General features: G+C 61.7%; 2 protein-coding genes across 3 annotated transcripts in view; both read left to right on the forward strand.

The window, feature by feature from the left end:
* The first annotated feature begins 3128 nt into the window (after nt 1-3128).
* CYTH1 (cytohesin 1) lies at nt 3129-12888 on the forward strand. The gene is given in 14 exon segments (XM_039716124.1): nt 3129-3191; nt 3193-3286; nt 5724-5806; nt 6477-6541; nt 7191-7257; nt 7440-7558; nt 7851-7931; nt 8023-8135; nt 8208-8356; nt 8451-8562; nt 10907-10983; nt 11082-11153; nt 11468-11622; nt 11844-12888. Coding segments are annotated over 14 exon segments (1329 nt in total). The 3' UTR covers nt 11923-12888.
* Nucleotides 12889-13023: 135 nt separating this feature from the next.
* DNAH17 (dynein axonemal heavy chain 17) overlaps nt 13024-25120 on the forward strand; it is a 33055-nt gene continuing 20958 nt past the window's right edge. Inside the window, exons 1-33 of one of the 2 annotated variants that reach the window (XM_039716109.1) lie at nt 13024-13346; nt 14041-14421; nt 15111-15304; nt 15575-15767; nt 15858-15957; nt 16035-16120; nt 16240-16365; nt 16615-16770; nt 16848-16931; nt 17245-17412; nt 17667-17783; nt 17898-18166; nt 18280-18475; nt 18575-18721; nt 18926-19034; nt 19172-19275; nt 19379-19519; nt 19637-19780; nt 19952-20134; nt 20232-20486; nt 20593-20762; nt 21002-21224; nt 21304-21420; nt 21536-21622; nt 21820-21972; nt 22344-22592; nt 22827-22949; nt 23153-23500; nt 23587-23678; nt 23822-23948; nt 24168-24320; nt 24705-24830; nt 24956-25063. In XM_039716109.1, coding sequence (XP_039572043.1) covers nt 14077-14421; nt 15111-15304; nt 15575-15767; nt 15858-15957; nt 16035-16120; nt 16240-16365; nt 16615-16770; nt 16848-16931; nt 17245-17412; nt 17667-17783; nt 17898-18166; nt 18280-18475; nt 18575-18721; nt 18926-19034; nt 19172-19275; nt 19379-19519; nt 19637-19780; nt 19952-20134; nt 20232-20486; nt 20593-20762; nt 21002-21224; nt 21304-21420; nt 21536-21622; nt 21820-21972; nt 22344-22592; nt 22827-22949; nt 23153-23500; nt 23587-23678; nt 23822-23948; nt 24168-24320; nt 24705-24830; nt 24956-25063 — 5193 coding nt within the window. In that variant the 5' untranslated portion in view covers nt 13024-13346; nt 14041-14076. The other variant, XM_039716110.1, reaches the window with a different exon arrangement.

A 25120-nucleotide genomic window follows, 5' to 3' on the forward strand; every position in this document is an offset into this window, starting at 1 on the left:
TCTGCAGTCACACTGCTCCCGGCATCAGGGAATGCTCCTGCCTGCCAGGGTGCCCTTCCCCACTGCCTGCCCTGTCTGGGGTTCTGCCTGCCCCACTCAAGTTACTCCTGGCTCAGCAATCCCAGTGGATGCAGGGGCAGGTGAGCGGAGCTGTCAAGCTGCTCCTGCCCTGACAGGCCCTGGGGTTTGTTACTCACAGCCATGCCCTGTGCTCAAGATCACTCCTGCTTTGAGGAGAGGAGCTGTCAGTCCGGTTTGGGTTTGCTCAGTGCCTGTGGGGTGGGAGGCTGGGAGGGTTGCGCATTTCCCCAGTTCCACAGCTGTTTCCCAGCCTGGGATCCCAGGGCACGACCCCTGGTTCCTGCTGCAGGAGCCCCCCACACTCCAGGGCCACAGCAGAGTGGGCAGTACCTCTGGGGCACGGCAGGGCCTTGGTGTCTGCTCATGCTGGCTGAGCCTGTCGGGCTGGGTCAGGGCTGGGGCTCGGGCCCTGCGCCCCAGGAGCGGGGGCCGTGGTGGCACCCCCACTCTCGCACTGCCGCGCTTCTCTGGGTGCACCTTCCTCCATGCGGCGCTCGTTGCTATGCGACCGCCGGCTCCTGATGCTTAATGCTCTAATACGGAGGGATAAAACCACTCTAAAAATACCCCGCTGCCGGCCCCCCGCGGGGGCAAGGGGGCTGCCGGCGGGCAGGCAGCCTGGGCAGGGGGGCCGCTGGGAAGTTCCGAAACTCCTCGTCCTCCAAGTGGCTTTGAGGCGCCCGCTGTGGCTCCGGCAGTGGCACGGCTGGTGTGCCGGTGCGGCGGGGATTGGCTGGGGCTGGCGCGTGGGCTCCTGCGGCTGGAGCTCCCCTTCCAGAGCCAGCTCCAGACAGAACCGGGACTGCTCCGGCTCCCCTGCTTGCGCCCTGCCCCAAGCGCTGGGAAGCTGCCCTAGGTACTGGCTACCTGCCTGGCACCGGGGAGCCCACTGCTCGGCCACACGCACCTGTCTGGCCTCCGTGTGCTCCTGCCTGACCTCTGCCTGTCCCTGCCTTGCCCTGCCGGAGCTGGTGGCATCCTGCGTGGGACCCCCGCAGCATGGGGACAGTCAGCGAGCTCTGCGCCTCCAGTTTCCAGGCATTCCTCTGCCCCTCGGTGGCTGCCAAGGCAGGTAGGCACTGCGTGCCCCCTCCCCTCTGTGCCGCGGGGTTCCCATCCCCCAGCAGACACGGCGGTGCCCATGGCTCTGGCTCCATATGGCTCTGGCTCCATATGGCTCCTGCTGAAAGCAGCACAGAGTGTCCTCGCTGTCTCACTGCCTCCTTCCTCTGCCGGCCTTCCCAAGCTCGGGCCTCTGCAAGCACTGGGCCCCTCGCCTGGCATTGCCCTGTGCTGGAGCTGGTGCCTTGGTGGGACAGGGGTGTTGGGGAGCCAGTGGTGGTGGCTGGGAGGTCACAGGCAGCGCAGCATGGCCATGGCAGGTCCTGCCCCAGCCCCTCTACCCTGCCCTGCCCCAGAGGATGAGGTGTGAGCGCTCAGTCGTCCTTATCACAGCAAGTGCCGGAGGCTACAGAGGACAGGGTGACACTCTCCAAAGGGAATTCTGTGTGGGAAAGCCCAGCTCCTGCCACGCTGTGGGTGTGCTGAAGGTCAGCCACCTCTGTGACCTGCTGCTGTCTGCTGGCTCCTGCCCAGCTGTGGGACTGGGGAACTGCACAGTGGGGCAGGGTGTTGTGGGACCCCCTCGGCCAGCCCTGTGGCTGAGCTGGGTTCTGCTCCTCTTGAGGCCTGGCACCATAAGCAGTGCTGGGAGCAGGTGAGGTGCCTGCCTGGCTGCTTCCTTGCACATGCACAGTGTCTGTAGACATGGCTGAGCTGGTGCTCACCCAGCCATGCTGGAGGCTGGGGGTCTGTGCATGGGAATGTTGGACCTTGAGCCACTGGGAGCGAGGTGGTGGCTGTGGACGGGGTTCCTTGGTGGGCTCTGGGTAAGGAAAGCAGGGTTAATGGGGTGTTGGGCAGAGCTGCACAGAAGCAGGAGAGTGTCCTGAGCACAGGGTCCAGCAGCCTAGGAGGGCCTGTCCCCAAACCCTCCTCCTGCTACAGCTCCGCTGTCGGTGGGGAAGGATGGGGCTGACGCAACCCAGGGTGTGCACATGGTGAAAACAGGATGTGGTATGAGGAGACAAGCAGGATGTTTCTGGGGGCCCCACGGGACCCCACCAAGGGGTGGGGGTGGTGGCACCCGCAGCAGCACGCAGAGACCCTGGGCTCATCCCCATGGCCTGCCTGACCCCGAGGCTGTTGCCCCTCTGGTGTGGTACAGCATGGGCTGGCAGCAGGGCTGGCTGCTGCAGTAGCTCAGGGGGCCGAAGGACACCCCGAGGCTGCTGAAGCCCACCCTCCCCTTACTCCATAGCTGGCATGCTGGGTGCCGTGTCTCCATCTCATGCTGCTGAGCAGGATTTAGCTGAGTCAAGGCAGCCGAAGCTGATGTGGCCTCTCCAGGCGACTGACGGGAGCAGGGATGGGGACAGGGACGTGCTGGGGTCGCTCCCATTGCAGGCACGGCCCCACAGCTCCCAGACTCGCCACACAGGGGTCCTGTATGAAGCAGTGGGGTCCCTGCAGACACCCCATAGCAGGGGGGAGGACAGTGGGGAGCACTATCCCGTGGGGACTGGCATGGCTCCTAGTCCTTCTCCTGGTTCCAGTTCTTGTCCCAGCCAGCTGTGGGAGATGCCATGGAGCCTGTGGAGAGGAGCGGGCACCAGCGGTCCCCACGGCCAGCACAGGACCGGGACCTGCAGTGGAGAGGTCTGGCAGAGATGGAGGAGCTGCAGGGATGGGGGTCTGCTGGCCTGCCCAGCTGGTGGAGGGGAAGGGAGGGGACCCCGGCGCTGCGCACTGAGCTCAAGATGTGCCGGGTCGGGTGTCCTGGCAGGCTCCGAGGAAGGAAGGGCTGGGCCAGCCCAGGGCCTGCCTGGCTGGGACCCCAGCACATGGCGTCCCCCGAGCCGGGGAGGGGGAGCAGGCCCTGGCGCCCATTTCCCACCCGGCCGGGAGCACAGGAGTTAAGGTGCTGACGGCTCTGGCTCATGGCGGCAGGAACAGGGTGGTGCTGGTGCTGGCTGCCGGCTGCCGGGATGACGCCCGAGAGGCCCCGGAGCTCATTGGTACGGGGCCCTGAGTCACCGCGGAAGCACCGAGGCTGCAGGTGTCCACACCCGGCACGGCAGCTCGGGCACGGCCAGCGGGGCCGGGGAGGGCCCTGCCACGATGGTGCTCAGGGCAGAGGGCAGCGGTGAGCCGGGCCGGGGCGCGGGGGGCCGGGCGAGGGCGGCCGGTGGCTCCGGGTGTGCCCCGCTGCCCTCGGGCAGCGCTGGGACAGGGACGAGGCCAGCAGGGCCCTGTGCCCAGCAGGGCCCTGTGCCCTGCAGGGCCCTGTGCGGCGGGGCTGTGCTCTGGGCGAGGTGCGGAGCGGGCTGCGGTTGCTGCTCGGGGCTGAGCAGGCCTGCTGAGCCCCGAGCCCCATGGACAGATCCTGCTGCTCTGGGACAGGATCCTGCCTGGAGAACCCGCGCCTCCCTGCGCTGGTGGGGAGGCCCAGCCGTGATGGGATCCGGCAGTGTGGCCAGTCCCTGTGCGAGTTCTGTGCCAGGCTGAAGCCAGGGGCAGTGTCTGTTCCCGTCCCCCGGCACTGCTCTGCCTGCGGCCAGGCTCACTGGGGCTCTCCAGGGCAGTTGCTGTGCAGAGCCAGGGAAGGGTTAATGCCGCTTTCCTTCCTCAGAAAAGCTTCTGCGTCTGGGGTTTCTCTTCCTCTGGCTGCTGCTGACATGGCTGGGCTGCTTGTCACGAGTGCTCAGCCTCCACCGGGGAGGGACCTTCCGGGGCTCGGGAGCAGCCCTGCCGTCCCTGCTGCCCTGCAGCGTCTCATCTGCGCCTCTCTCGGGGCCGCCGGGACCCCGGCTGGAGCCCCTGTCCTCTCCCAGGTGGGCAGGAAGCGGCAGAGCTGAGGGCTTTGCCTGAGGCCTGGCATGAATTTGGCTTTCCCTGCGGCCGGGAAGGGGGTCTGGCGGCTGGACAAGAGCGTCCTGCAGCTAGGCAGGAGGGTCCTGTGGCACATGCAGCAGCCCAGGGATTTGGGGGTTTCTGTGTACGATGAGCGGGTGTGATGAAGCTCATCCCTCCCTCTACGAGCCTGGGCTTGCTGGGTGCCCTGGGGGCCTGGCAGTGGGGGCTGGTGCCGGTGGGAATGGAGAGAATGGCGCTGGGGTGTGCAGAAGGGCTGGGATGCATCAACACAGCTCTGGTACTGTAAGTAACTTTTAACCCGGTGCCACGAGCTGACCTGTCTGGCTCAGGTTTCCCGACATGGGAGACTGAAAGTATTGGGAAGTGTTGGCGTGTCTGAGGGACGGTGTCGCAAGCCGAGGCGCCTCAGCCTTGGCAACAAGGGGCTGTGAAGGAGGAAGCTCATCAGAGCCAGAGCGGAGCTGGGAATTGCTGAGCTCAGAGATTCAGGGTGCAGGGTGGCCCTCACCCACGGAGCTCCCACTGAGGCAGCGGCAGTGTGGGGAGAATCAATGCACAGTTGAGGACAGTGCTGGTCTAAAGGCACATGGTGTTTTTGGGCACTGGTGTGGGGCAGTGACTGCGCTGGGGACACTCTGGTGAGTGTGGGCTGGTGGCAGCGGTGGCTGTGGCACCACGGGACCTCAGCAGGTCGGGGGGTAATGCTTGGGGCAGGGGAGGATGGTGACAGCCCTACAGACGCCTGTTCCCAGCACCCCAGGGAGAGAGGAGGGGGTGACACAAGAGCTGAGCTGGCAGATCCTGCTGCCACCTCCCTTGGGGACAGTGCTCTGGAGGGAAGGTGTTTTGGTGTCCTTGCAGGTCACCTTGGTGCAATGCACAGAAGCAGCTGGCAGAGGTGGGAGACATGAGCAGAGTAGAAGGGCTGGGAAGACTCTTGAAGGAGCCAGTGACCTTGGGGACTGGAGGGAACAGGAATGGGATACCTTGTCACCGTGAAGCAAGGAGGTCACATGCCAAGGAGCACTAGGAATGTTCCTGGAGCATGGGAACCATGTGGTGGTCCTGGGCAATGGTGTTGGAAAGGGGGTATCTGATTCCCCAGGGTGACAGGAAGGTGTAGATGTTGTGGTGTGCAGGTGAGGTCTGTCTGGAGGGTGCACCAGCTCCAGGCTGGCCTCAGAATAATGAATCCACTGTAGAGGGAGCTGCAAGGGTGGCCAGGAGCTGCTTTATGTTTGGGGCTGACCTGGTACAGCAGAACAACCTGCAGGGCTGCAGGTCAGTGTGGAGCCTGTGCTGCAGGGCACAGCAGAGCTGCCCAGCCATGGGGAGCAGAATGGGCACCCACACCAGCCCGGCTGGGGCAGAGCAGAGTGAAATGGGACTTGGAGGGGCAGCAGGGCTGGCAGAAGCAGTGCTAGAGGTGATGCAGGGGCCTGTGTGGGTTCTCACTCTGCAGCTGCCACAGTCTGAAGGAGCGGATGCCCTTGGCTCAAATTCCTTTCATGCCAATGGTGCCACTTGGCCTCTGTGTGGGGCTGGGGACACTGCTCGCCAGCCCAGCTCCTCCTGCCACCCAGTGCCTCCATGTCCTGCCTCCACCCAGGCCCACAGCTGCTGCCTGGGGGCAGAGGCTGTGCCAGGAGCCTGGCAGGTCTGATTGCCAGGAGCACACATGCTGACTTGATCGTGTCTCTGCTCAGTGCCCAGTGACCTGACCCCAGAGGAGTGCCAGGAGCTGGAGAACATCCGCCGCCGAAAGCAGGAGCTGCTGGCTGACATACAGGTACGATGCCAGGGGCCCACACAATCCCCCTGTCCCAGAGACAGTCTGGCTGGAAGGGTCCCTGGAGCCCCATGCAGCTGCCCCACAGCTCTTCCTCCAAGGGGCTGTGGGGACAGAGTCCCAGCTGGGATGTGGTCCCAGATGGCAGCCAGCCGTCCCTGCCCTGCCAAAGCAGCCATGCCTTTTCCTGTACCCTCCAGAGCTCCAGGCTGTGCAGTTGTGCCAGTCTGTGCCAGCCTCTGCCTGGCACAGGCAGGGACCATGTCTCTGGGCCAGGCCACTGCCCTGGCAAGTGCCTGTGAGGTCGTGGCTTATCTGGGACACTGTCAGTTGTGTCCCTGATTAAGGCAGCAGAGGCTAATTACTGCCATATGCTGGGCATGATCTGAAGGGATTAGGGATAATTTTGTTAACCTCTGAATCTCTTCCTTCCTGCATGCTGGGAGCATGGCAGTGCTGCAGGGATTAGCAGCGGGGGGCAGCCAGCCCCACTGCCAGTGCCCTCTGAGCTGGTTCAGCCCCTGGGCAGCGCTTGGGGGTGGGGGGAGAAGGGAGGGAAGGAAGGAGGGGCTGTGAGACCTCTTGGGGGCATGGGGCTGTCTCCAGGGCTAGGGGCTGGAGGGTTTGTAGGGGAAGTACCTCCTTGTCTCAGTGCCCCCTCTCCCCACAGCGCCTGAAGGATGAGATAGCAGAAGTGACGAATGAGATCGAGAACCTGGGCTCCACGGAGGAGAGGTGAGTCCCAGCACCTTGGAGCCCCCTCGGGCTCGCCTGTGCTGTGCAGGAGCCGAGGGCAACTGAGCCCTGGCCCATGACGGCTGGTGTGAGCAGCTTTCCCAGGCGCTCTGAGCTCCTGGGAGCAGGATTCCAGGATGATCTGCTGCTCCCAGTCTATTTTTCCAAGCCCCAGCCCCTCTGTCTGGCCGCAGCCACTGGCGAGCTTTGTTATTCTGAGCTGATGCAGTCAGTGCCAGCTGGGATTAGGGGGGCCCAGTGGGAGCTGATCATTCCCAGTTACCCACTGGGGCATGAAGACTGTCCCCTTCTGCCAGCCCCACTGCTCTCCCCAGAGCCCTGCTACAGCCAGCTTGACCAAGCCTGCCTGTGTCTGAGTGACCTGACAGGTGCTGTGCCTGCACCCCCTCTGCTCAAGGGTGACCCCAAGGACACGTGGTGGCAGCTCTGCTCTGTTCCAGGGCCTGGCAGACCAAGAGCAGCCCCAGGCCACGGTGTGGGGCAGACACAGAGCAGTGTCCTCCATGGGTCCAGCATGGGGGCCTGGGTCCCGTTGGTCCAGGCTGACCCTCCCTGCAGTGCACTGCCCCAGGGGCTGCACAAAGGCAGGGGCCCTGCCAGGTGCTCAGAGCTGTTTCATGCCTTGCAGGAAAAACATGCAGAGGAACAAGCAGGTGGCCATGGGCAGGAAGAAGTTCAACATGGATCCTAAGAAGGTAGTGTGGGAGGGGGAGCAGCGCTGGTTACCCACCTCTGGGGGTGTGCACGGCTCTACCACCTCCCAGTCCAGGTTGCTGGGGCTGGGGCAGAGCCAGCAGCCAGGGCAGGGGCTGGCGGTCAGGGGGCAGGCTGGTGGGGGCAGCCACAGAGCCCCAAGCACCTCTCTTGCACCCCCCAGGGCATCCAGTTCCTGATCGAGAACGACCTGCTGAAGAACACGTGCGAGGACATTGCGCAGTTCCTGTACAAGGGAGAGGGCCTCAACAAGACAGCCATCGGCGACTACCTGGGCGAGAGGTGCACTGGGCTCAGTTTCCTGGGGGTGCTGTGGGCTCCTGCCCCCTGAGAGATGGGACACTGCAGCTCTGAGCTCACAGGGCAGCTCACTGGGGGTACCCGGGGTGCTGGGGGTATTCAGTTCATGGCTGGCTCTTGCAAGTGGCTGATTTGTGCAGACCAGACCAGGGGGTAGCTGCAGCTTTCCCCCATGAATGAGTAGAATTTGGAGAAGGGCAGGGGCAGTGGAGCCACTCAGCAGTCACAGGATTGCTGATCACGCATCCCTCGTGCTCTGGCTTTGTTCCCACAGGGATGAGTTCAACATCCAAGTCCTGCATGCCTTTGTGGAGCTGCATGAATTCACTGACCTCAACCTTGTGCAGGCTTTGCGGTGAGTAAGGGGCTGGGAGCTGAGCGTGGCCCGTTGAGGGTGCTGGGGACCGCGGAGCCCCCAAATCAGCAGCACAGCTGGCTCTCCACAGGCAGTTCCTGTGGAGCTTCCGGCTGCCAGGGGAGGCACAGAAGATTGACCGGATGATGGAGGCCTTTGCCCAGCGGTACTGCCAGTGCAACCCTGGTGTCTTCCAGTCCACAGGTGAGCGCCTGTCCCAGATGGTGCCCTGGTATCATCCTGCCCCACAGCTGACTTTCTCCTCTGCCCCTGCAGACACCTGCTACGTGCTGTCCTTTGCCATCATCATGCTGAACACGAGTCTGCACAATCCCAATGTGAAGGACAAGCCCACAGCAGAGCGATTCATCGCCATGAACCGCGGCATCAATGATGGGGGGGACCTGCCTGAGGAGCTGCTCCAGGTGAGGGCCAGGGCCAGGCTGCAAAGCTGGCCCAGAGCAGGGCCCACCAGGGGCTGCTGGGCAAAGCAGAGCTGATTCCATGTCATTGTACCAGAATCTGTACGAGAGCATCAAGAATGAGCCCTTCAAAATCCCTGAGGATGACGGCAATGACCTCACCCACACCTTCTTCAACCCCGACAGGGAGGGCTGGCTCCTGAAGCTCGGTGAGTGCCAGTAGCAAGGGAGGGCAGGCTGTCACCAGGGTGCAGTGCCCCTGGGCTTCCCACACTTCTCCTGCTGGCCTGGCTCTTCAGAGCACGAGGAGGCTACAGAGACAGGCACAGCCTTCACAGGAAAGGCATCTGTACATCCAGCCCTCCATCTTCCCTTGGCTGGGCAGCAGGAGCAGACTCAGAGCTGATGAGGCCCTGCAGAGTGGCTGGGTGGGTGTCCTGGGGGATTCTGCCTTGAGACTGGGCAAGCCCCTGGAGCACAGAGTTGTACCAGGGTGTGGTGTCAGAGCACAGAGACCTCGAGGCCCTTCAGGTCACCAAGTCACAGCAGGATGTGGAGCAGGCCCCCGGGAGCAAGCGGCGAGCTGCCCCAGGCTGCGTGCGTCCCCCCTCCATACCACAGACAGCCCCTGCCTCACCTTCCCTCAGCATTACCACCTCCGCATCCCGGCTCCACATGCAGGCAGCATGCATGGCATCCCTGCTGCACCGCCCGGCTCCGCAGCCGGAGCCCTCCGCGCCCTGGCTCCTGTGGCTTCTCTTCTTGGCACCTCTGGGAAATCCTCTGCCCGGGTTTAGCAAGGGGGAATGGGCGTTGGCAGGATCGGGGTCCAGTGGGGTGCTTCCCCAGGGGTCTGCCTGCGGTCAGAGCTCCTGATACATGGCCAACCCCTTGGGAGGGGAGAGCAAGAGCTGCCTGCTCCCTGCCCTGGGGTGGGGGGACACAGGACAGCCCCAGGCCCTCCTGACTGGAGGGGGCCTGCGCACCCAGGTTCAGGCTGGCACCACCTATGGAGAGGTGGAGAGGCAGCAAAGTGGCTGTGGACCCCAAGTGCCTTGGCGGGCAGGGAAGAACCCTGCCAGTCAGCCAGGGGGTGGAGGGAGCCAGGCCCTGTCCCCAGCAGCCAAGGAGCCCCATCCCACAGAGCCACAGTGAGCCAGGGCAGTCAAGCCCCACAGCCCTGCCGCTGGCCCAACCCCTCACAGCTTCCCTGCTGCAGCCCGGCCCCACTGACCCGCAGGGCAAGGGGGGGCTTTGGGGTTCCTCTTTTTTTTTTTTCCTTTTTTTTTTTAATTTTCTTTTCTCCCTCATTTATATGTTTCCATGATTTTGGCTCTTCCTTTCCTTGCCCCCAACTCCAGGAGGTACGTACCCCTCTTCCCTGCTCTGCTCACACTGCTGGGGCTTCGTTTCCTTTGCGTTTTTAATTGCTGGTGATGAGTCTCATTGCTGCTGCTGTTGCTGCTAACCCCACATGCCCAGGGACCTCGCCTGCTGCAGGACAGCCCCTCTCCATCTCCAGGCAGGGACGTGGGGTGCCAGCCCTGCCAATGCCACGCGTTCCCCAAGGCCTGTGGCCTCCTGTGCTGCCCCGGGGGAGGATGGGGCCGTAGTGGCACCTTGCCACCCCCCCAGCTGTGCACCACCATGTCTGCAGACAGCTCAGCCTGGCCAATGGGTCCTTGCCTCCGGTGACACAAGGGATGGGGACAGGTTTGGGTTCTCCTTGGGAGGGGCCCCAGCCTGTGCACGCGTGGTTATGGTGTGCTGAGTGGCTGGAGCTGGATGGGATCTGTCTGCGTGGTGCCCTATGCTAAGGGCTCACAGCAGTCCCCATGAGGCACCAGCACTGCTCTAATGCCTGCACACCAGGGTGTCAGGGAGCATTGGTGCTGGCCCTCAGAACTGCTCTGGGACAGGGACAGGGGTGGGCTGCCAGCTGGCACAGGGCAGCAGGGACCCAGGGCCTTCCTGGCAGGGGAAGGAGATGAGCAGACCCCCAGTGTACACTGTGGCTCCTGGTGTGGTGCCAGATCCAGCCTGCAAGGGTGGGTGCTCGTCCTGCATTCAGCACTGCTGCAGTGGCTGCACTGGAGGGGAGCTGGGCCGGGTGGGGGGAGCAGGGCAGCTTCTCCTGCTGTGCTGGCAGCTGTGGAGCTCGGCCGTGACCTTGGGTCCTGCCTTGTCCAAGGTCCAGGACGAGCGGGACCATGGTCAGTGTGGACAGAAAGTCCCCGTGTCCTCCCAGGGAGCTGCCTGGCCGCAGTTCCCTCTAGCTGTGCTGAGTCTGTGTTTGGGTGGGAGCGGCCAGCGCTCCCGGCCCGGCGGTCCCGCCCTCGCCTCCATCCTCATCCGTGCGCTTCCTGCTCTGGTGGGTGCGGTGCGCGCTGCTGCTGCTGCTGCCCGCCGCTGCCCGCCGCTGCCTGGCTCTGCTTGGCTCTGTGTGTGCGCTGCTGGAGCCCCCGTGTGCCCGGCCGGCTCCGCGCTGCCGAGCTGCCGTGTGCCCGGCCCTGCTGGCCAGGGCTGTGCCCGACTGGCCCTCTCTGCTCCCAGGAGGCAGGGTGAAGACGTGGAAGCGGCGCTGGTTCATCCTGACTGACAACTGCCTTTACTACTTCGAGTACACAACGGTGAGTGGGCTCCTGCAGGGTGAGCTGGGCTGGGACAGGGAAGGGGCTGGACTGGGGGTGTCCCACCCCACAGCTAAACATCTGCTTGGCTGCACCAGGATAAGGAGCCCCGTGGCATCATCCCCCTGGAGAACCTGAGCATCCGTGAGGTGGAGGACTCAAAGAAGCCTGTGAGTGCTGTGGCAGTGTCCTCTGGGGTTTGGGGGCAGCTTTGGCTTGGGCAGGAAAAGCTGGGAGGTGTTGCAGCACCCTGAGATGTCCCCAGGAGGGGCAGGGGACCACAGGGCAGTCAGTGCCTTCATCAAAGTGGGGCTGGTCACCACAGGGGCACATGCAGGGCCAGGGGGTGACGATCATGGTGTGTCTGTCCCTCTCTGCCATGCTGGGGTGGCTGTGCCAGGGGTGTGTGGCTCTGCTTTGTCCCTCCCAGTCTGGGGTCCCCTTTAGAAATGGGGGCTGTGTCTGAGCAGTCTTTCCCTCCCAGAACTGCTTTGAGCTCTACATCCCTGACAACAAGGACCAGGTGATCAAGGCCTGCAAGACAGAGGCAGACGGGCGTGTGGTGGAGGGGAACCACACCGTGTACCGCATCTCTGCCCCCACGCCTGAGGAGAAGGAGGAGTGGATCAAGTGCATCAAGTGAGTGCTTGGAGGAGCACGTGGGGGCACAGCACTGGGCAGGGGCACAGCAGGGACCTGCCTGCTGTCCTCAAAGGGGACAGTGCTTCCCAGGGCATCCTGCAAGGATGGGGGGAGAAGGCTTCCCCAGGGATATAAAAGGCCTGCCCAGGGCCAGGCCAGGCAGGTGGCACCCATCACTGCAGCAGTTTGGCCTGACCCAGCCCTTGTTCCCCTGCCAGGGCAGCCATCAGTCGGGACCCCTTCTACGAGATGCTGGCTGCCAGGAAGAAGAAGGTCTCCTCCACCAAGAGGCACTAGCAGCCAGACTGGCCCTGTGAGGCCAGCCCCCTGTCATGGGGGCTTGAGGGGTGGGGGCCACGCTGCACGCTGGCCCTCGAGGCCCAGGGCCCAGCTTCAGCTTAGCTATTTCTTTACTGTGGGGGGAGGGAAGGGGCATGGGCATCTCAGTGACTCTGGCCCCCCATCACTGCCTCATCACCTGACAGCATCTTCACAGGCTCAAGCTGGAACACAGCACCCCTGGGAGCCCTGGTCTCAGCACCATGGGCACCCTCCCTGCCTCTGACCCCCAGGAAGCCTGTGGCCATGTGGCACTGGGTCCCCCAGCACCAGTGCTCAGACGCTCTTGGGCTGTTCTGTTGGGAGGGCGAGCAGCTGTTGGTGAGCACCTGGAGGTTTCGGGGTGCCACAGGTGCTGGGGTGCAGCCCCAGGGGGCCCTGCAGAGATACAGCTCCTGGCCCTCGTTGTAGCGGGCCTGGGTCTGTCCTGGGTGTCCCCACGCTGCTGCCTTGGACCCCCCCAGCGACCCCCTGCACTGGAATGGTTCCACAGACACAGGAGGGACGAAGGGCAGGGACTGTTGATGAGCAGTGGCGGCACACAGGGCAGGGATGTGCCCTCAGCCAGCTGTGGGAGCTGTGGCTTGGGTGTGGCAGCACTCAGTGGCATTGCCCCGGCCCATCCTTGTGCCATGGCCCTCGTGCCAGGGTGGCATGGTGCCATGGTGGAGCCTGCCCTTGGGATGGCTGCTGGGGGGTCTTGCTGGGTGGGGGCTGTGGCCCCACCTCTCTGCCTCACAGTCGCCTGTGTCTTGTCCTGTCCCCCTCCCCACGCACAATCTGGAGGCGCCTGGATCAGTATTAGTCTATTTATCAGAGGTGTAAATACTCCTGTATAGTTTTCTCCTTGTAGATTATTTTGTATGTGGGTGGTTCAGTGCAGAGGCCTCACAGGAGTGGGGCGGGTGGGCAGGATTTTTTATTCTTTTTTTTTTTTTTTTTTTTTTTTTTTTTTTTTTTTTTAAATTTGCCATGGCCTTGTAAACTAGTGCTGAAGATCAGCAACAAATAAATACTTGTACCACGCTTCCCTTGGCCTCCTGTGCTCTGTGCAGCTTGGGTGGGCAGGAGTCCCCTGCCCCTGTCAGCCCTTGCCCCGTGCCCAGCCTTGGACTGGGCTCGTGCTCCTCCCAGCTGGAGGCTGTGATTGCTGGGGGTGTTTATGAGCCTTGTGCCTTCACAGCTGCCCCTGGCCACCAGGACAGTGCCTGAGGTACCCCACTGCAGAATGCAGGGTGCCTGTTCCAGGCTGGGACAATTCTTGATCCTGCACCCTGCTGTGGGCACCCTTGGCAGAGGCGTCCAGGGACAACGGGGGCAGAGGGTACCCTTGGGTACTGTGTTCTGCACCGGGCTGGGGAGGCATACCCAGCTGGTGCCAGGTGAGTGGGATCAAAGCCAAGCTGGGAGCACCAAGCCTGTGCCAGCTGTGTTGGTGCCATCAGGGCTGGAGAGGGTTGTCCACTCACACACCCTTGTGCCATGGTGGGGATCTGCCAGAGCATTCCCTGCTGCAGTCCCTGACCATCCTGTGGCTCGGATGGGGCAGCCTTTGGCACTGCAGCCTGAGTCTGGCCAGGGTGGGCAAACAGGATTGCTGAGGGATGGGGCAGTGGGGTGTGCAGGGGGAAGGGCAGCCCTGCAGCTGGGCTGTGCCCGTTGGGCTGGTGCCAGGGTCGGTTGGGGCAGACTGTCAGTTGAACAGCTGCCAGTGTCAGGTGGGGTGCAGACAGTGCCTGGAGGCCGTTGGAGGGTTGAGGAGTGTGACAGGAAAGCAGCACAGCCAGGTAAGATTGGGGTGAGCCAGGGCAGTGATAGGGCAGGTCGGGGGCAATAGGGCTGGATGGTGATGGGGCAGGTCAGGGGGCAATAGGGCCGGGTGGTGATGGGGCAGGCAGTGATGGGGTGGGCTTGGGGCCACTGGGCCCAGGCAGGGATGGGACTGGCAGCTTCCCCTAAGACTGCGTGTGCAGAGGGAGGGCTGAGGGCAGTGGAGGGGTGGGATGGGAGTGTCAGGCAGTCAGAGTGGGGTTGGCACAGCCCCTGGCTGAGTGGGGTTTTCCCCCTGGCCCCCAGGTGCTGTGGAGCTGCAGCGAGCCCGCGGCTGGCAGGATGGCAGCCCCACAGGACGAGCGCTTAGTCCTCCTCGAGGGCCTGGCCACGGCGCTGCTGCGAGTCCGGCCGGACAAGTGGGCCAAGTTTGCAGCCAGCGAGGAGACTTCAGTCATGCTGGACAAGTTCTTCAAGCAGCCAGAAATGCTGGAGCTGGTGCTGGGGCTGAACCCTGCTGGGCAGCTCCTGCCCACCACCTGCTTCCCACCTGCCCTAAAGGGCAAGGGAATCTACTGCGTGAAGAGGAAGGGGGAGAACATCACTGGGGAGAACTGTCGGAGTGCTCTGCTGGTGGGAGACATCGGCCCCTCACCTGTGGAGCAGCTCATCACCGTGCTGCTGGAGGTGGGTTGCCCATGCAGGCACAGTTTGGGGTGAGCAGAGTGAGTGGAGCTCCCTGCTGCGCTGGGACCCCCGCTGTGGGCTGCTCTAGCCAAATTTCCAAGTGGGCTCCAAAATAAACTAAAATTCACAGAAGAAAACTTGTGCCAGGTCCTCGCCCTGACCTCGCGGTGGCTCCTATCGTATGTTGAACAAGCCCCATGAGGACAAGAGCAGGGTTAAGGTCACCAACCTGGTTTTCTTCTGGCCCCTACTGGATCACTTCCTCCCTGCAATTTTAGAAACTCATAATAATGCCCACTTACCTTTACCCTGCAGCTGGGAAATGTCTAAGTGGATTTCCCTCAAACTTCCCATAAATATTCCCACTGCCAGTCCAGAGCACCCAAAAGCTGCATCAGCTCCAGGAGCCCCCACTATTCTCCCTCACTGCTGGGAGCTTTTGCTCATGTGCCAGCCCCTGACTCTGCCAGATGCATTCACTGTGCCACTTCCAGCCCTCCCCAGGCCATGAGAGCTGGAAAGCAGAGCAAAGGGCCTTTTGGTCACACTGGTATCAGCAAAACCCATCTGTGGCCAAGAGAGCTGTGACTGCACTGAGACTGTGCTTCAGTGGGCAGCGAGAGGGAAGTGCCCACTGCCCTGTGTACAGGAGGTCATGGCCAAGGGCCTGACCTAGCCCTGTCTCACAGGTTGTGTCCCCTCTGCTCCTGAGCCAGGATGAGGGGGTGGGCTGGCCCAGGATTGTGGTGGAGGACATCGTGCGCCACACTCACCAGCTGCAGAACAAGATGTTCCTGATGACTGGGAAGATCCAGGGAAAGCCACTGCTCCCACTGCCCGAGCACCTGGTCAGCTGGGAGGACTCAGGCGCCGCCCTGGACTGGTGGGTGGCATCACTTGGTGCCAGAAAAGCCTGGCAGGGGCCCAGGACAGCATAAATCACTCAGGGAGGGATGGGAGCTGGGTCACTGGCTTGGTCCCTGCACAGCCCTGGGCACAGTCATCCCCTGCAGCAATGTTTGAGGGGTTCATGCCAGGCATCTGCACTGGCAGAGATGGCCACAAGCAGGAGTGACTGGCTTCCCTAGGGCTGTTTGGAGTTCCCCTGGGGCAGTTCAGGGCTCCCAAGGGACATAACCCATCTGCCTTTCAGCCTGGTGGGGCCTGTAGATGGCACGGTGCTGCACTCCATCGAGACCGTGGTCATCGAGTGGTTCCAGCAGGTTGAGGAGATCTTTGGTGAGGACCCAGCACAGCAACTGATGGAGGGGCTGCACCCCCTGCCCAGGGTCGAGTTTGATTTCTGGCAGACCAGGGTGACCAGCTTGGAGTGCATCAGTGAGCAGGTACTGTCTCACCCATGGTGGCCACATCTCCTCAAGCTGAGCCCCTGTGCTGAGCCCCCCATGCTGATGCTGGCACCTCTTCCCTGGCAGCTGCTCACACCCCAAGTGACCGTGCTGGCCAAGACCCTGGAGAAGGCTGACAGCTGCTACTGGCCATCGCTGCAGAACATGTTCAGGGCTGTCAACGGTGGTGAGGTCCCATGCCAGGGAGGTAGCTGCCTCCAACCAGGTGTCCTCCTCCCAACACGGACTTTCTCCATGTCCTAGGTCTGGAGGAAGCCAATGATGTCAATCTCCACCTGCAACCGCTGCAGGGGCTGCTGGAGGAGATGGAGCAAATGGAGTATTCCCAGGTAGGTGATGTGTGGCAAAATAACCAGGCACAGCCTGGTGGTCTCATCTGGGCAGGAGCAGAGCCCTAGAGGCTTTGGGGGGACACATCCCCCCCAGTGACGAGGCTCTGCTCCCGCAGCTGCGGCTCTTCGTGCCCAAGGTGCTCTGCACCATCTGCCTGCTCCGGGCTCACTGCGTGCACTACCACTCGCCTGCCCACATAGCCCGGATCCTGCAGGAGACCTGCAACTTCTTCATCAGCCTGGTACAGTCCCACGGCCAGCACTGCCCCACCCCTGTCCCCTCCAGTTGCCTGTCTGGGGCAGATGTGGACGGTCCAGTCAGGGTGATGTGGAGACAGCCTTGACAAGGGAACAGCAGAGTCCCCGTAGGGCTGGGGGAGTCTGGGGCAGGCACGGGCTGCAGGCAACCACCAGCAAGTCTGTGGGGGTGAAGGGGGGAGGAGGAGCCTCCATGTCCTCCTGACAGCTGCCCCTGCCTGTGTCTGTCCCAGACCTATAAATTCCTGAACCCTGAGGACATGCTAAAGGGGCTGCAAGGGGAGCCCCAGGAGACCCTGGAGGGACTCAAACAAGCCATCTCCACCACAGAGAAGTTCTTCCAGTCCTACAACACTTACTGCTCTGACCTAACGCCCATATTCTTTCCGGTGGGTGCAGGGATGGTGCAGGAACATCTGACCCCCTGCACACCAGCACCAGACTGACAGCCCCTCTCCCCTCCCAGGAGGAGTCAGAGCTCTGGCAGTTTCCCCCCATACAGATCTTTGGCAGGATGGATGCCTTCCTGCACAGGCTCAAGGCCATCAAGGTGAGAGCACAGCACTTCAGGGCACAGTGCCAGCCTCAGCCAGGCCTTCCCTGCCCTGGGGATCCTGGGGAGGCAGTGGCACAGGGGGAGCTCAGCTGGGGCCGCTGGCACAGTGGGACATGACTGGGAGTTCAGAGGCACCATTCCCAGCACAGCACATTCCCCCAGCCCCGAGCCCCCATGGCAGGATGGGCACATCCCAGCCAGGCCACCCCTGGGGCTGCTCCTCAGGGCTGCTGAGCTGGCAGGACACAGCCCTGTGCTGCTGCCTGGGACAGGGGAAGCCAGGTCAAAGGGGGTTTGTGCTTGCCAGGAGCTGTTCCAGGTAGCCATCGACTTCCAGAGGCTGGAGAAGACAGTGCTGGGAGGGGTGAGAGGAAACTTCCTTGGGACCTGGGTGTTGAGGATCTCTGAGGAGATCTGTGAAGACACAAAGGCTTTTGCTGAATGCAAATATGATCCCTTGGATCCCGATGAAGAGGTGAGCAGATGCTGGAGTGGAAATGTGACGGGTGCTGGAATTGACGTGTTCACATTGGCTAAGTGAAAATAAAAAAATCTCTTGTGAGAACATGCTGCAGAGGGACACATGGGACTGCCCCACAGAGCACAGGGCTGGCTCTGGAGCATGTCATGGGGCTCTGGACCCTCTGGGTTCAGCAAATCCTTCCTGAAGGATTTGAGAAGGAGCCACAGAGGCTGTGCCACTTTAACCCATTTTGCTTTCAATGGCAGCAATGGAACAAAGACTTTGCAGAGTTCCAGAAGAAGGTTGAGGATGCAAACAAGCAGCTGGCTGCCATCTTCTGCCAGGGCTTTGATGACTGTAACCGCCTGACAGGTGCAGTGAAGGTACCTGTGCCCAGCTCGGCAGCCTAGCATGCAGCTCCCATGGGACCCGGGGGTCTCACCCATCCCGGGACTGCTCCAGGGTGCAGGAACTGTGCCTGCCTCTCTCTCCTGCAGCTGGTGCACATGTTTGCCTCCGTACTGGAGCGGCCCCTGATCAAGGCTGAGGCTTCCCCCTGCTACCTGGCCCTGCTGGGAATGTTCGAGGCAGAGCTGGAGAGCGTGAAGGCGCTGTATGACACCCGGTTTGTGTCCCCCCCGCCCCCCGGGGGGGGCCCAGCCATCCACAAGAACATGCCACCGGTGGCTGGGCAGCTCAAGTGGGCTCTGGAGCTGCAGCAGCGGCTGGAGGGGCCACGCCAGGACCTGCTGGCCATGACCCACCCGTAGGTGCAGGTCCCCTGTCCCCCGGGGACACAGGGCAGCAGCGGGGCAGCACCTGGCCTGGAGCTGGTCCCCCCCATGCCCTGCTGCAGCAGCTTTACTGTGGTTCTGACAGTGCCATGCTGGGTGCTGAGGCTGAGCTGGTGTCCAGGAAGTTCGAGGAGATGATGGAGCTGCTGCAGCGCTACAGCAAGAGGATCTACGAGGAATGGGCGAGGGGGCCCGGCAAGGACTGCCACTTCAGCCTGGAGCAGCCCCTGCTCCAGAGGGACCCCGAGTCCGGCCTCCTCAGCGTGAACTTCAGCAGAGAGGTGGGTGCTGGCACGGGCAGCAGCAGCAGTGCCCCGGCTGACCCCGGGCTGGGGCTGCCCCGCTGCCCTGGGTGATGCTGACAAGCCCTCCCCTCGCAGCTCGCAGCCGTCCTGAGGGAGGTGAAGTACCTGCACATCCAGCAGCAGCAGGACATCCCAAGCAATGCTGAGAGCCTCTTTGCCCAAAATGAGACTTTCCAAAAGATAGGGGACAACCTGGAGCTCATCGTGGGCTGGTACAATGAGGCAGGTTCTGAAGGGGAGACAACCCAGCTGCTTTTCCAGGCTGAAAGGGACTGGGGGGTTTGGGTACCACAGGCACATCACTGGCACCTCAGGTCCCTGCCCATCCTGTGGCTAAGCCAGGCTGTGGGTGCTGCCATCCACCTCCTGTGTTGGTGGGGTGGGGACCCAGTTCCTCGGTGCTCACCTGTGGGTGTTTTGGCTCAGGTGAAGCAACAGCTGATGCCAGTGGAGCAGCCCCTGCTGGCAAAGGAGCGGGAGGCCCTGGACATCCGCCTGGCCAGTGCTGAGAAGTCTCTGTTCTGGAGCCATGAAGGTACAAACCCCCTCCTTGGCCATCCAAGGCTGGGAATCCTCCTTACACATTTTGGGGTCCCTGGTCCCCAACACCAACAGACTTCCCACTGCCCTGGGGGTCTCCACAATGTGCTCGTGTTCCCATTTCCCTCCCAGGTGTCATGGAATACATCCAGGAGATGAGGGAAACCCTGTATGACCTGCAGAGACGAGTCCAGACAGCGAAGCTGAACCTACAGAACATCACCCAGCTGATGGAGGTAATGTTTGCTGGCACTTCACAAGCACCTTTCTGGGACACATCTAGCTGGGACTGTCCTTTCCCTGGCATAGCAGAGCAGCCCCGTTCTTCCCTCCCTGCAGGTCTGTTCAGCCACTCCCTTGTTTGGAAGAAAGGACAACAAGGAAACGGCGCTCCTGGACCTCGATGGCAAAGAAAACGCCTTAGCTCAGCGCCGCGCTGTCATCGAGAGCACGGGCGAGAAGATCCAGGGGATGGTGAAGGTGAGACGTGGCCCTGGAGCACTGATAGCTCACAGGGGCATGAGGAAGGACTTGAAGCAGTGCCAGGAGCCAATGCCTTTGCTGGGTGCTCAATCCTGGCTGGTTTTCTCGTGGCAGGAGAACGCAGAGATGTTTAAGGCTGACGTATCCTCACGGATATGGCAGAGCTATGTGGCATACATCGACAAAATCGTGTTGGATGGCCTCTGCAGGCTTGTTCACAAATCCCTGCAGCTGCTGCTCACCAACATGGACCCCGAGGTAGGTGCTGGTGTTGTGGCAGTGGGTGTCCTGGTGCTGGGCTCGGGGTGCCCCACCGCTCACTGCCAGTGTGGTCAGTGGCCAAACGTGACTGTCCCCGTGCCCCCTGCAGCTTGCAGGGCTGTGGGGCTGTGGGACAAGAAGCCCACAGCCGGCTCTGACCTGTTTCAGGCCCAGGTGTCCCCGCTGTTCGAGGTGTGCATGGAGCTGTCCGAGGACAAGGTGCAGTACCAGCCCTCACTGGAGGTGGGGGCCGGCGACAACTTCTTGGCGCTGGTGGAGGGGCTGCTCGGGGACATGGAGGCGGTGGCAGCCTCCATGCCACGGCTGCTGGAGGGGGCGGTCAGTTACAAGGTGAGTCCGTCACAGGCAGCAGCTCCCGGCTCCGCAGGAAGGGGGTGAGGGTGGCCGCTGTCCCCAGCCCGTCCCTGAGCTCTGCCCGCCCCTTCAGGCGGCGCTGGAGGAGCAGCCGGATCTCCTGAGGATGCAGGAGCAGCTGATGTCGCTGGTGGTCAGCACCATGGCAGAAGGTGAAGAATTCAGTGCCAGCTTTGAGGAGCACTCCCACCTGTGGAGGGAGACCCCCGAGGAGTTCCTGCAGCGCTTCCTCACCTTGGACAATGCCCCTGGCGAGGGCGAGGCAGAGCCACCACCAGAGAAGCCCTTGGCGCCGGGGATCCCACCCCTCGCGCTCTTTCAACAGGAGGTGTGGCAGGGGTGCCTGGAGATGTGCCGGGTGCTTGGGTGCCCTAGAGGACACTGGGTGCCCAGAGAGGTGCCAGCCACAGACTGTGACCCATTCTTGTCCCCAGATCGATGTGCTCGAGGCACTGCATGAAGAGGTGTTGGATTTTGAGGAAATCAGGGTGTTTGGGGGGTGGCTGCAGAGTGACTGCCGCCCCTTCAAGAAGGCGCTGCTGTGTGCCATCAAAGGCCACAGCATGGTGCTCCGGCAGTACCTCGCCCACCATGTCACCAGCAGGTAAGGCCTGGTCAGCCCTGGCGCAGGGCCGGGGTGCTCCCACTGGCTGGAGCCTGGCTAAGCTGTGGCACAGGCACCACTGCGTGCCAGGGCAGGGCTGACCCAGGGAAACAGCCCTGGCACTGCAGGTTCCAGGTGAAGGTTCCAGGCACATTCAGGGGTGAGTTTCTGGGGGGTCATGCCCTACAGAGTGAGCCCCAAGCCCCAAGGACACCTGGTGAGCACCATTGTCCTTTCAGTCTCCAGGAGTTGCAGGATTTCATCAAAGAGTCCACTGATGGCTTGAGTCAACCCCTGGAGGAGGGAGACTATGAAGGACTAGTGGCAGTGATGGGGCACCTGGCGAGGGTCAGGGAGAGGCAGGAGGCGACTGACATGATGTTTGAGCCCTTGAAGGAGACAGTTGCTCTGCTCAAGACTTACGGGGACAAGATGCCAGAGGAGATCCACCTGCTGCTCCAGGTGGGCTGCTCAGGGTGTGGGGGACTGGGCAGGGGCTTACTGGGGCCAGGCTGGTGACCCCACATGGTGTCCACTGCAGAAGCTGCCCGAGAGCTGGGACAACAACAAGAAGCTGTGCCTGCGGGTGGCGGACAACGCGGCACCCCTGCAAGCCGCCGAGGCCGCCATCCTCCGCAACAAGTGCCAGGACTTTGAGGTGCCTGCTGGGGGCTGAGGGCGGGGAGGCAGCTCCTCAGCAGCTTTGGGAAGACTGCTGCTCTTCCCAACTGCTGGATCCTGGCTGTCCCCGTGAGCCCCATGCTCCCACACAGGTCCAGCAGCTCGCCTTCCGGGAGAGTTTCCAGGAAAGCGCTCCTTTCTCGTACACAGAACCAGAACCCTATGAGTCACTGAACCGGGTAAGGAAGGGGAGGACACCAGGACCACTGCTGTCCCCACTGGCACTGCCTGGCCACCCGTGACTCTGGATACTGGGGAGGGGCAGCTGCTTCAGGTCTGGCTCCAGCTCTCAGGCTGACAGGGAGCTCCTGCTGGAATAGAAATATGTCTCTGGCACACAGTCCCTGGCTGACACCTTTTCCTTTCCTCCATCCAGCAAAATAAGGGCATCGCGGCCTTGGAGAACGAAATGGCAGCCCTGGCCACCTCAGCTGCACTGTTTGAGGTGTCGGTCCCAGACTACAAACAGCTCAAAATGTGTCGCAAGGAGCTGCGCCTGCTGAAGGACCTCTGGGACATGGTCAACCTGGTATGTGCTGGGCTCTGGGAGCTGGGCACAGCGCCCAGTGCTGCGTCCAGGCAAGGGCTGGACAGCAGTGGCATGGGCACCCAATGCAAGCACCTGGTGCAGGCACCTGGCACAGGCACCTGCTGCCAGCTGGCCATTGCCAGCCAGAGGTGCAGAGCTGTAGCAGCTTCTCAGAGAGCTCATTGCCATCTTCCCAGAGGGAGGATGAGACATGGGGCAGGTTGGTACACTTAGAGCAGGTTTGCATGGCATGTGCACGAGTGGGGCCCCAGTGGGCACACAGAGTGTGCGGGCACTGGGTATGCTGCTCCTCTTCCCAGGCAGGAATACTTCTGCTAACCCCATGTTGTGGAAATGTATCCTGGGTCCAGGTGAACCTGAGCATCGCCAGCTGGAAGACAACCAAGTGGGCAGAGCTTAACGTTGAGGATATGGATATTGAGTGCAAGAAATTTGCTAAAGACATCCGGAGTTTGGATAAGGAGGTGAAGAGCTGGGACGCGTTCACAGGACTGGACAGCAGCATGAAGAACATGATTACATCCCTGCGCGCCGTGAGCGAGCTGCAGAACCCAGCCATCAGGGACCGGCACTGGCAGGAGCTTGTGCAGACAGCCAAGGTGCTCCCGAGTCCTCCTGCCCATCCCTGGCCCAGGAGCCTCCAGCCCCCAGCCCAGGAGGCTCCCAAGATCCACACCCAGCAAGGGAAGGGTGCCATTAGGTTTAAGTCTGGCCACATGCAAATATTTGTGTGGGATCTCTAAATGTGGGTGTCAATGAGCTCGTTTGGGTGAGCTGCTGGTCTACCCCTGTGGAGGGGAGCCCATGGCCCAACCACGCCGGTTCTGCTGCAGGTGGAATTCACCATGTCCGAGAACACCACCCTCGCGGACCTGCTGCAGCTCAACCTACACAAGTTTGAGGAGGAGGTTCGCGGCATAGTGGACAAAGCGACAAAGGAGGCTGGGATGGAGAAGGTAAACGGGGCTCAGCTCCTCCCCTGCTTTGCTGGACCCCTGTGCCAGTGTGACTCCGTGGCTGCCAAGGCCTTGTGTTCTGGTTCCTGGGGCTGGAGTCCACAGGGAGCACACAGAGCTTGTGGAGCCCATGCCTCTGTCCCCCTGCTTCCCCACGGGGGCTGGGCCACGGCACCCAGCTAATCCCCATGCCACGACCACAGGTGCTAAATGCTCTGGACACCACTTGGGCAGGAATGGAGTTTGAGTATGAGCCCCATGGCAGGACCCAGCTCCCACTGCTCAAGGTGGATGAGATGCTCATTGAGACGCTGGAGGACAACCAAATGCAGCTGCAGAACGTGTTGGCATCCAAGTACCGAGCCTTCTTCCTTCAGCGGGCACAGGACTGGCAGCAGAAGCTGTCAACCACTGACACTGTTATCAACACCTGGTTTGAGGTACAGAGGAAGTGGAGTCACCTGGAAACAATATTCATAGCATCCGAAGACACGCGAAGTCAACTGCCAGAAGAGTCGAAGAAATTTGATACCATTGACGAGGATTTCCGAGTGCGAAGCCCATTCCCCCTCTCCTTTTCCCTGCCACTTCAGGGTCTCTGCCACTTCAGGGTGGCTGAAGTGTTTTTCCTCCTCAGGATCTAATGGCTGATGCAGTACAAACTCCCAATGTGATTGAATGCACCAACAAGCCTGGGCTGCACACCAAGCTGGAAGCACTGCAGGACAGGTAAGGATCCAGTGATCCTAGTGAAGCATTTGGGAGGCCAAAGGAAGGGCTTGGTTCCTCCAAAGCATCAGCAAGACAAGGACTGAGCAAAAGGTAGAGCTGATATATTGGGGGTTAATGCAGGTTTTTCTGTTTTCTGCCAGGCTGGCGGTCTGTGAGAAGGCCTTGGCTGAATACCTGGAGACCAAAAGACTGGCTTTTCCCCGGTTCTATTTTGTCTCCTCTGCAGACCTACTGGATATTTTATCAAAAGGGACCGAACCCCTTGAGGTATAGGCTGTGTGCGAGCATGGGGCTGAGTCCTGTGCCATTTCCCTGCACTTGTTTGAGCAGTTTTAGAACATTTTTCACTCTTTCGGGCAGACCACCATCCCTGACCCGCCTTCCTGGGGATGCAGTGCCCAGGGAGCACTCAGGGGTAGATCCAATTGCTGCTCACCCCTGTGCACGTGGCGGGGGTCCTGACGGTGGCTGTGCCTCTGCCCTCAGGTGTCTCGGCACTTGACGAAGCTGTTTGACAGTTTGGCCAAGCTGAAGTTCCAGGAGGGCTCAGACAAAAAGCCTCAGAAGGTGGCCCACGGGATGTTCAGCCGGGACGGGGAGTACGTGCACTTCGATGCGGACTGTGACCTGTCTGGCCAGGTCAGCTGAGCTTTGTGCAGGCTGGGGCGGGGGCAGGTTGAGGATGGGGATGAGCCTTTTGCTGGTTGTGCTCTAACAGCCTGGCAGGAGTATAAAAATGCAATTACAAAGATTTTTGGCTAAAAGCCCTAGAAATGGCACCTGCATTGTAGGTACAGAGCAGCACAGTGGTGTGAACTCTGGAGCACAGTCCCTCAAGGGTTACAGGGTGGTCACCCCTCGGCTGTTTGCCCTCAGACCACCCCTCATCACATCCCATGAGATGTGCCCTGCAGGACTGGCTCCGGGCTCTCTCTGCGGGGCATTGCCATGTGCAGGGAGAGGTTTGTGCGGCCCGGGCAAGCTGGAGCAGCTCGTTCAGCCCTGCTGGGTGTGACCCTGCAGGTGGAGGTTTGGCTGAACCGGGTGCTGGAGCGCATGCGCTCCACTCTGCGAAACCTCATGCCCCAGGCCCTGGGCACCTACGAGGACAAGCCACGGGAGGAGTGGGTGTTTGACTACCCAGCACAGGTGGGTGCTGCTGTACAGGGCCGGGCCAAGCCAGCTCTGAGAGGGACAGGAGGAGGCGCAGGCGCCCACCCTGAGCCACAGCAGGTTCCTCTTTATGGCCGTGCTGTCCCCATGGTTTGCCGCAGATCGCCCTCACGTGCACCCAGATCTCCTGGACCTCAGAGGTTGGAGTTGCCTTTGCGAGTCTGGAGAAAGGTTACGAGAACGCCCTGAAGGATTACAACAAAAAGCAGGTTGGCATCTTCTGCACCCAATCTGGAGCCAGCCTGAGCCTCTCTGCCAGGCCAGGG

The sequence above is a fragment of the Passer montanus genome, unplaced genomic scaffold (assembly GCF_014805655.1).
Source record: "Passer montanus isolate IOZ18808 unplaced genomic scaffold, ASM1480565v1 scaffold35, whole genome shotgun sequence".
Lineage (NCBI taxonomy): Eukaryota > Metazoa > Chordata > Aves > Passeriformes > Passeridae > Passer > Passer montanus.